General features: G+C 36.9%; 1 protein-coding gene across 1 annotated transcript; it reads right to left on the bottom strand.

Annotated features, from left to right (window-relative positions):
• Window positions 1-1807: 1807 nt before the first annotated feature.
• LOC135617902 (probable hexosyltransferase MUCI70) lies at window positions 1808-8711 on the bottom strand. Its single transcript, XM_065118640.1, has 10 exons — window positions 8533-8711; window positions 8026-8344; window positions 7013-7291; window positions 6697-6910; window positions 6412-6521; window positions 6107-6306; window positions 4599-4702; window positions 2933-3120; window positions 2613-2812; window positions 1808-2272 (listed from the first exon to the last, which is right to left on the bottom strand). The coding sequence occupies exons 2-10, from the start codon at window positions 8276-8278 to the stop codon at window positions 2066-2068; spliced, it is 1755 nt and encodes a 584-aa protein (XP_064974712.1). The 5' UTR covers window positions 8279-8344; window positions 8533-8711; the 3' UTR covers window positions 1808-2065.
• Between the last annotated feature and the right edge of the window lie 1779 nt (window positions 8712-10490).

Raw genomic sequence — 10490 nt, 5'->3', positions numbered from 1 at the left:
TATCGATTCCTTAGTTGAAAACAAGAATGTGGGGCAACCTCCGCTACAAATATCAACTGATATCGTTTTATACCGCTTTAAGCTCTTAAGTTCATGAGGGTAGTAGAAGTTAAGGCGTGAAATAATTGTTCAGTTATTCCTTCTCCTAAGGTTAGAAGCTAAGGCACTCGTATTTCATATCATGTTTCTCACATTCATGATAATTTTTCGTAGGGCATTTGGGTTATCCCTATTGTTCTCATAGTCACTATATGTAAGCTTCGCAGATATAATCTAATTTTAATTTTAAAATCGAAGATATAATCATGTTATACTTTACAGATATAATCTCATATTTTAATTTTAAAATCGAAGATATAATCAAGTTATACTTCGCAGATATAATCTCATATTTTAATTGATATATTATTTATATTTTATATTATATATATATATATATGTATACTATTTATATATTTTTAATTGATATAATCTCATATTGGACCAACGGTAACATATATATATATATATATATATATATATATATATATATATATATATATATATATATATATATATATATATATATATATATATATATATATATATATATATATATATATATATATATATATATATATATATATATATATATATATATTATTTTTATTGATATATTCATTATAATTTAATGTGTGAGACTCAGGTAATATAAAATATTCTCTCCAGATCCTCTCTAATTGGTCCAATATGGAAGTGTATTCCGTTGAATAATTGGCTGTGCGTAATAGATGAAGAGACATCCTAGCATATTGAAAGATTTAGGGGGAGAATTAAAATTCTGCAATGAGAGAGTGAGGGAGGGAGAGAAATTTGAGAGGGAGAGACGGAACAGCTGGACTGTGGTGAAGCATGCTACTTGTGTCATCATCACATGATCTATTCAAGATGAAAAAATAATAATAATAATAAATACAGAAAAACAGAAGAATATATATATATATATATATATATATATATATATATATATATATATATATATATATATATATATATATATATATATATATATATATATATATATATATATATATATATATATATATTGAAGATTAAAAATCTCGATGAGAGATACTAAAGATTTACTTTTTTATAAATCAAAATTCCGTCAATAAAGAAATATCAAAAAGAAAAATTATTCTTCAAATCAAGTTAAAAATATATTTTATATTATTTTTCATGTGATCGGATCTATAGAAGGGATAGAATATTATCATAATACACCATCACAAATGAACTAGTAAATTTAAGTTGAAGCGATAATACATCATCAGAAATGAACCACCAAAAAATAAAGGTATATAGTAACTTATTAGGCGTTAACTAAAGCACCTAATATGTTACTAATATGATTCAACCCCATCATATTGGTTTAGCCGATCGAACTAAGTTATTATTATTATTATTATTATTTTTCTAACAATGAATAAACAACGAAAACAAGATTTAAACCAAGGACCTTATAATAAATTGATCAACTAGACTTAAGCTATAGCCCCTTCGACAACCACCCGTCAATACATATACTAACCTGACAAGTAAAGAACACCTATTCCTTTGACACCACCTCGGTTTCCTGTAGTGCCACGTAAGTCCCCACCCGGAGAGGCAACCATCAAACGCAACGTAAGATTATCTAATCAAGTATATAATATTTGCTGTCTATGATGCGATGAGATTTAATTAGTTACTAGCTAGCTCAAACAGTAATTTTTTTTTTTTAATAAGCAAAACCTTAATGTTCCAAAGGAGCCACTAGTAAGTAATATGATGCAAGGACAAGCCTTTGTTGCCAACCAATAAATTCTCAATGCTACTTATTTTTGAATCGGTTATTTACAACAAATAACAAAAACAAAAAAAACAAAAATGAATTGATACTGTCAATCCCTCACAAAAATAATAGAGCACCATACTCGATGGTAGGTCCTCTACAAGACGTTCGTCCTGATTCCGCACACCCTGCAGTTAATGCCGTAGAGCGGCCATGCAAGAGGACAAAAACAAAACTTTGCAGTTGGAATCGTTACCTGTTTCCGCCGGCGCCAGCAGCCCTAGGATGATGACGCCTTGAACCTGGTCTCTTGTCCCTCCCACGCCTCATGGATATCTTCCCCGGTAGCTTCCTCGATGGAGGAGCTCTGGTGAGCCTGTCGTTAGCCAATGCAGGAGGTGGTGGACGGACTAGGGCTGCGAGTGCTTTCCGTTGTTCCAACAAGTCTCTGTGGTACGCCTGCATGACAGAAACTACATGATCAAGAAAAAGAATCCAAGTTTGAGAGGTCAGATGAAACATCCCCATCATATTTGAGGAGTGCATGACTCCACACCACCGCCAACAGAAACCACTTCAAGCAGAGGGCTGCAGAAGAACTTCATAGTTTATTCCCAACTAAAAGTATGGTTGCCGGTAGTGCCAGAACAAGTAACTGTGCTTTGCCCATCTATTCCGGTAGACACGAATGGTGTCATGTACAGGCAATCCATGCTTCTACCTCTAGTGTTTTCATTTTATAATGTAGTGGATACCCTTTATAATGCGTATTGAATACATGGTTAAGAGTCGGAAGTACCTGAACGACAAAGTTGCGTCTTTCACAGTCCATAAACATGTTGATTGTCCAATTCACTTGAGACATTATCTTATCCCTTACAGTGCTGAAACTGATTTGATCCCTAGAAGTAAAGCGGTCCACTTCGTTGAACCATAGACAGGTGAACAGATTGGTAATGGGTATGTGCTCTTTTATGATCACACATCCCTCAGGTACATCTGTAATTAGCAATCAGCATCACAAACTTTTAGGACATGCGGTTCCAGAGATAAACCTACAGTATCTTCCTATAAAAAGAAAAAAAAAGAAATCTATAGTATAAAGATTTCCACACTCACCACTTGTAATAGGAAGCTTAGATGAAGAATAAGGTGTCAGACCCTCTTTCTTATAAAACTCGATTTGATAATCTATAGATGCATTGTCATACTTCCCAGCAGCTTTGTTAGCCTCTGCTTCCTCGAAAACATCAAAGCGCCTGTAGTGCCTGGAGATCGCTAAAGTGTAGTTCTTCCGCCACAAGAATCTGAAAATCAGTGAATCTCTTTGTAGTTTATACGTAAGATATCCAAATTCCAATCATACATTTTAATGAATGGCATTTCGAACATCACACTTGAACATAAGCTAATAGGCAACTTAAACAAATTAAAACACAGGTGTCCTTTTTGTGTAACTCTTCAGCAAACACTTCCAATCATAGTTTCCTGCATGTTAGATCAGACATGAGGTGTGGGACAATCACTTTCTCAACAAGAAAAGTTCAAGGATAATTACAACAACAACAAAACAATAAATCCCAACTATTTGGGGTTGTATGATTAATATAATAAAAATTATTTAATCACATTATTAACCGATGAGCCATAGGGATGAAAAGAGGGACCAATTCATTTTTTGAGGACAAAGGAACATGGGTGACATCATAATCAATGCTGCATCATGAAGGTCAACATACTCGGCCAACAAATTAAAAAGATTCTGGCATAACATCATTCTCATGCCACTAGTGGAGAAAGAAAAAGAATACAGAAATGCTATAAGCACTAAAATTCGAGCATCCAAGTACAAACCCTTCAATGATCTTGCTAAATGCATGATTTATAAGATTTTGTATTGTTACAAAATGTAATTGTTATTTCATATGCAATAGATGCTTCAAACTAGTATCACAGTTGGTTGATCATTAACCTCTGCTCTAGCATCTAAATTAGGTACTGTAAAATATACAACAAAATTTTTGCCTAAATTTAGATGTTCATAGTTCCATAACCAATAGAACATAAACAGGTAGCCCAGATTATGAGGCTCCTACCAATCCATCATCTAGACCAATGTGTGTACCCTTAAGCCTGTAAGTAAAAAGGTTATTTTCATGGTTCTAACACAAAGATTGCAAGGGAGTAACAACCTCATCATAACGACAAGCTCGCCTACCTAATAAATGCATGCAAAAATATGCAATTTACAGTTAGATGTTACATTGTTTTATATATGTAACTGCACAAAACTCTTGATGTGGGATGATTTGATGTTCATCAGGTACAGTTCCATTAAGAATAAACGTAAGTTACCATCACCATTAGTTATGACATACCATTTTGTAGAAACTCAAGCTAGTTGACCACCATTAAATAGAACACATTTCAGCTCGTAGAAACTTGTGTTTAGTTGTCCTTTTCCACAAAAATGACAGAAAAACCTAGGGATCATAATAGTTAGGGCCCCCAATTGAAGGCTCAAATCAAGCAATTCCTTTTATTTATGAAAAAAACTAGTTAACATATTCCTTGCTAGACTCCTAATGAAGTTATACATACATAATTTAAGATGCACCAGTGCTTTGGTTGCTATTAAAGCACAATCCAACATGCGTAAAACATCTCCATGGTTCTGTCAGATGGATTACATCAATGTGACGTATTTAAACCTACTTGATACACAATAATGTTATTCACACAGGCTAAGAAAAATATAAGAAGCAAGCCCTTAAATGAAGTATACCTCTCAAGAACTTGATAGGGATCCGCAACAAGCTCAAGTTTTCCATCAATCCAAAGAGAAAACCTGGCATTTGGGAATAGCCTATGGAGCAAAAGTTTTGGAACCTGCTAAAGTTAACGAGTCAGGAACTATCTATAACATGTATCGAGCATTGCACAAAAAAAAAACCTTTTAGAATACTCTCAGTATAAATCAAGATTGCAATTAAACCAGGTATTTATGACTTAAAGCAACTCATCACCTCAACCAATTGTTTACAACTAACAGTTTTCTAATTAAATAAAATAACATAAGAATAAGAAAAAGCATCATTATGTGTCAATTCTAGTCAAACTTATTTATAGAATCATGTTATCAGATGACTGTTTAAATCTTATTTTATCTGAGTGTACTGTCTTAATTAGCTCTGCAGTCCAAAACTAGAAAGACCAAGAAACAGGTGTTAAAGATGCAATCAGAAAAATGTGATTATTGTCAAATATATTAAAAATAAGATCAGATAAATGATAAAATAAAGACTTTTTAACACTGGCTAAAGTTACTATTTGTTTGAATTAAACATGAAATCTGGTACTCCAAAATATGTTCACAGGTTTACACACTGATAAAGTTACTTTTGTACACACCGCCTGTCGATCTTAGCACACATCTATAAAAACTAAAAAAAGTGAATATATAAAAGAACATTTGCATCCCTTGATCTACCTAAGGCTCAATTAACTAATTGAAGATGGCTATCCAGGAGCCTTAGAGCTGCAGAATTCCTTTTGACTAGTAGCCAACTGCTAGTGTCTTAGTGTGTTCCCCAATTACTTAGAGCAACCTGTGTCTGAGACAGCTGCTTCAAGTCATCATCTCTATGTCTAAGTTTTTCTTCTTTTAGCTAGGTTAGCTTTCATGTTGAATTGTTGATCTTTAGTCTCCAAGTCATATAATTTCTCTTTCTTGTTAGTTCACAGTCATTATTGCCAGTGAAAATCCTTATAACAGACTGATGAAGTGATACTTCTAGACTCCAAAACGTTCAGATCCCCAAACGTCCTTACAATCATTTGGACCATTACAAGGCAACATCTTAAGTGACTTTAATCAAGTGCTGGAACTTCCTACTTTCTTCTTGGTCAATAAATAATCCCTAAACGAGCTAGTTAGCTTTACCAATTATATAGTGGAAAGTGGGCATCAGTAGAAAGAGATGTTTTTCAACATATTGAGATGTCTATCCAGTAAAGGAAATTCCACAGTGAGGATCAGTCCTAACTCATAATCCTGCATGGTAGATATAGGCAATTCAAGTAAACTATATATTTTTTAGTAGGATGTAATTTTGTTTCTCTTAAAAATATTTTAACAACATCCTGAAGGTTTCAGAAACTTTAATCCATATATCAACAAAATTTGGCTGATCTACTTGTTGGTGAAAATAGTCTGACCATATTATCTTCAAGTGTTAGATGATGCTAGATGAAAGTTGAAGTAACCAATGGTGGTCTAAGAGTGAAACATACCTTCCCGTTGCGTCTTGCATCTACATAAGGAAGGTTTCGAACTACCACAGTTTTCCATAGACCAACTCTTTTGGAATCATCTAGACCACTAGAGTTCCTCATATATGCTTCAGTTTGTTCATCAACAAACATATAAAAGCATGCATTCCTCTTTGCATATTCACTAATATTCTTTGGTTGTTGCATTATATCATAATTTCCTGATCAACAAGAAGAGCATAAGTGAATTAATCAAAAGGAAAGGAGAAGCAATGATGAAAGAGTAAAACGACTGAAAAACAACATGAGAAGTAGTGCATTTATACCAAAAATAGCAGAGGCTACAACAACATCATCACATTCTTCCATTTCAAGAAGATCAGTGTCATTTATATCAAATCCAGTTCCTTGACCAGGTTTCTTTCCTTTGGCAAATCTGACGAAGAATAGTTTAATGGGCTTAGCTAAATACAACAGTTAGAAGGCCACTTCACTTACATAAGCACATCCATAAGGAAGATCCAATTAAAAAGTTTTGGGACACAAAATTTGTGAAATAGTTAGTTTTGTCCGAATGGGAAATATGGACTGGCAAGAAAAGTAAATCATACCCACAGTGCACCATCATCGATTCTTTTATATTGAAAGATTCATTCCTCTCAAGCAGAGATGGATATCCCCCAAAGATAGAGCCGCCAATTGACTCATTAGCAATCAAGTTATCTTCCGAAAAATAACTTAAATTCTTAAGAACAGGTGATGCTGAGGGCGAAGGTGGCATAAGAAGTGCAGCCTGCTCTGCAGGCACATAACAGACAGGACATGCTACAAAACAGAAAAATGAGAGAGTTAGAAGAATAGTTGGTTTAAGAATGAACTGAAACTACAAAATCTTGTTCTCTGAATAGTCAAGAGCTCAAGACTTACGACGTGGACCAATGCGCCTCTTATCAGCTGGTGGAGGAGGAGAAGAGAAACTATCACAAGGATGCAGTTTGGGAGGAAAAATGGGGGCAGAAATATGGGTTACATTATGAGTAGTTGCAGACTCCTGGTGTGAATGTGTAGTTATACCAACTTTCTTTTTTTTTGCAGGAATGAATGGAGGTCTAAAATTATTCAATGGTGGGATACCAGAATCTACGAAGTTCTGGACCTGATCTGCGAAAGCCATGCGAGTGTCGGGGTTCGCTGATGCGTCATCACCTGGAGTAGCAACTGAAGAAATCATCACATGCTACGATAATAGATAACAGATGTATAGTTATATGCACAAAAACATTGGACACTTAAATTTAAGAAAACAACAATATTACACTGGCAGAATATCCATCTGCACTCTAACGGGTATATCTATCTTAAAGCCGGTATTGTTATTGGTGGCAGTTTGTGTTATGATGACAAATAATGTGATCCAAGTAGCAGCAAGCCATGTTGAGTAACACAAGTTCAAAGATTCGCTTGTTTGCTGATTATTCGACAGCCATCGCTTGACACACACAGTTATAATCATAACCAACAACCTATTACAGAATCAGATACAAATGGTTCAGTAACTACATAACAGACTTCCCATACAGATTGCACCGAACTAATGCTATCACTGTGTCTTTGTGAAAAAGAAATGTTAAATAAGACTTGCATCAGCCATTTATTACTGTGTTTGATCATCAAACAATTGGCACATAAATCTACAGTCGCTGGTTTCAGTTGTTATCGTCCTCTAAAAAATCCATAGGGGACGAGAACTGCTAGAAACATGCAGAAGACTAGAATGGTTATGCCCCGAAAACAGAGATCTTGAGATGACTCCGGACATGTAAAAAGTATGACCAGTCAATCAATTACTAGACATAAGGCATGACTGTAGCATCAAAACCTAATTCTCCACCAGCAACTTGCATGCAAAAAGAGAAAAAGGAAGGGAAGACAGGCCAAACCTTTACTGACGACAGTAATGAAAGACAGTACTGCAGCTGAAGCGACGAGCAAGAGCAACATCCTGACCTTCCTTCTCCCGGCAAAGTTGCAGATCCTCGGCAAGATCCTCTCCCTTTCTCTTGGTCCGGAAAGGGATATTTTCGAAGGTTTGCGGAATAAGTAGGGCGGCGATTGAGTCGACAAAAGGGCACCGCTGGGTTGCTGTACTGATCCATAACTCCCTGATCGTAGACCCAATGACGCTCCGGTCATTGTCCCTCCCAACCCACTGGCGGTCCTCTCATCTCCCTTCCCCTTCACAGAACCCACTCATCCGGCCTATAATGAATCAAGACAACCACAAAAGAATGAATTCGAGATCTGTAAATCCCCGCTCCCCTGCAATTGACCAACCCAAATCCACCAAAAGCTACAAGATCTACTTGATTTTACACAAAAATCCGAGAGCTCTCGCTCGAATCTAGAACGCAGAAAGACTTTGTTTCAAGAGAGATCAAATTTCTTACAGATCCATCTTCCTCGTCATCAACCACGGCTTCGCAAACGATAGCGCGAATTGGAAGAAATCAAGGAAGACGATCCGCAGGGGCGGTGGGTATCAGGGTTTCCGCTGCGGGATCTCCGATCGAAACCCTGATGTCCGTCTTCGAGCGCCGGGCTCGAAGTGGTTAATAATACGCGAGAAGGAAGACGGAGGAGGAAGCGAGAACGGATTAATTATTAATTATGCCTACTAATTGGGTTCCAAGAAGAGTTAATCATCGGATTACAAGCTAATTTTCCATCAAAATAACTACTTTAGCTACCCGTCGAAACGTTACTCGAGCGTCTACCTGACGAACCCAACCCTCGGTGGCGTGGGTCCCCGTGCCCCGCACTAATGTGCAGCGAGAGACAGACCTTCGTTTCGACGTGAGGTCAGGAGTTCCCCGTTTCGTCGCTGCGTTCGCCGTTACGGCAATCCGTTACAGAAAGTGGCTGCAAGATAGTCCGTTACGTCCTGGAGCTGTTGTCCGGCTGACGCTTCTGTGACGAAGGGAACCGTTTGCATAGCCTCTATCACCGTTCGACTTGCTTAACGATACGTGCAAACACGAATATCGAGCACGATGGACGGTGATCGAGGCCTTCGTCTGCAACTGTCGGTACTCTGTTTGAGATCTCAGTCAGAAACACGTCCGTTGGTTTCAATGATAACATTACAGGATCTAATTCAATTCATTTATTCTTCTTCTTTTATTTCACAATTTTATAAGAAAATAACAGGAAAAAGGGGCGACAAATAAAGAAGAGATCAATGCGACAGAGTGAATCAGATCATATGCTATTAAATTCTTGCATTACCAAGAAACGTGAATTGCCCCATTAGTCGATGTATTCGGATACGAATTAATTGTGTCAATTTAATTTGACGGGGGTAGATGAGAAATTAGTTTTAATAATGCATAATTTAGTAGTATGTCCTTTGTTAGCTGTCCATAGGCACAACACCAACATAACCCAGATCAAACCCTAGCATAGTGCATGTGAGGCGTAGCCCAGTGGTGGCTCCACGTCGTGACAAGTCCTCTGACTCCGTCTACGGGTAGCTCTTTCCTACTTGAGCCCTGACCAAAATACTTAAGCTGAAGTTGATAATAATACACTCATCAGACTCTTATAAGTCAATCTTAATCCTGCCCACTTTCGATGTGGGACTAATCAGGGGTGTTACAATGAAGTTGTTTCGAAAAGCTCAGGATGGTGTTGGTCGACACCGATCCGTGCAAGCTAACCGGTATCTGCACGAAAGATATGGGCTGACCACTTAAGGGGTCGACAGTCATTAACGAACTAGGTACGATCGACCCTTATATGCAAGTATAAAAACGTACCACTTAACCAACGTCGAGGAGACTTTTTGCATATTCAACTCACTCTCATTACACTCAAGACTAACTTGAATTTCGGAGGGATCGAATCGAAAAATCCCTCACCCGATCTCGACCTGTGTGCAAGGTTTGATGACGAAGAAACATACAACAAGATTCATAGCTTAACCCGACTCGACACTCATTTTAGCTACCCAAGTCTCCGTATCCGGGATTGAACCAAATAGTACCGACTCCTTGACAGACGACGACAGATGTGAACAATATAATTTTAAATGCCAAAGATATTAAGAATGCTTTAGATTCATGATATGATTAGAAAGACGAATTGGATATGCCTAGTGCTTGGTCAAAAGATATATATATATATATATATATGTTGGACTTCCTATCTGACTTGTATTGGCATATCACAGTCAGGATCAGGGAATCACTCACGTCGAAATTTGTGGTTCTGAATTATATAAATATCTTCCCATTGAATTGTTCTTTGCTTTGCAACCTCTATCAATTGCATAATTGTCCGGTCGTTACCTACAAAGGCGACAAGACGTCACAGTATGTACAATGTGGGACAGCGTGGGATGCATAAG

The sequence above is a fragment of the Musa acuminata genome, chromosome BXJ2-7, assembly GCF_036884655.1.
Source record: "Musa acuminata AAA Group cultivar baxijiao chromosome BXJ2-7, Cavendish_Baxijiao_AAA, whole genome shotgun sequence".
NCBI lineage: Eukaryota > Viridiplantae > Streptophyta > Magnoliopsida > Zingiberales > Musaceae > Musa > Musa acuminata.
This window is presented reverse-complemented; position numbering and strand designations above follow the sequence as displayed.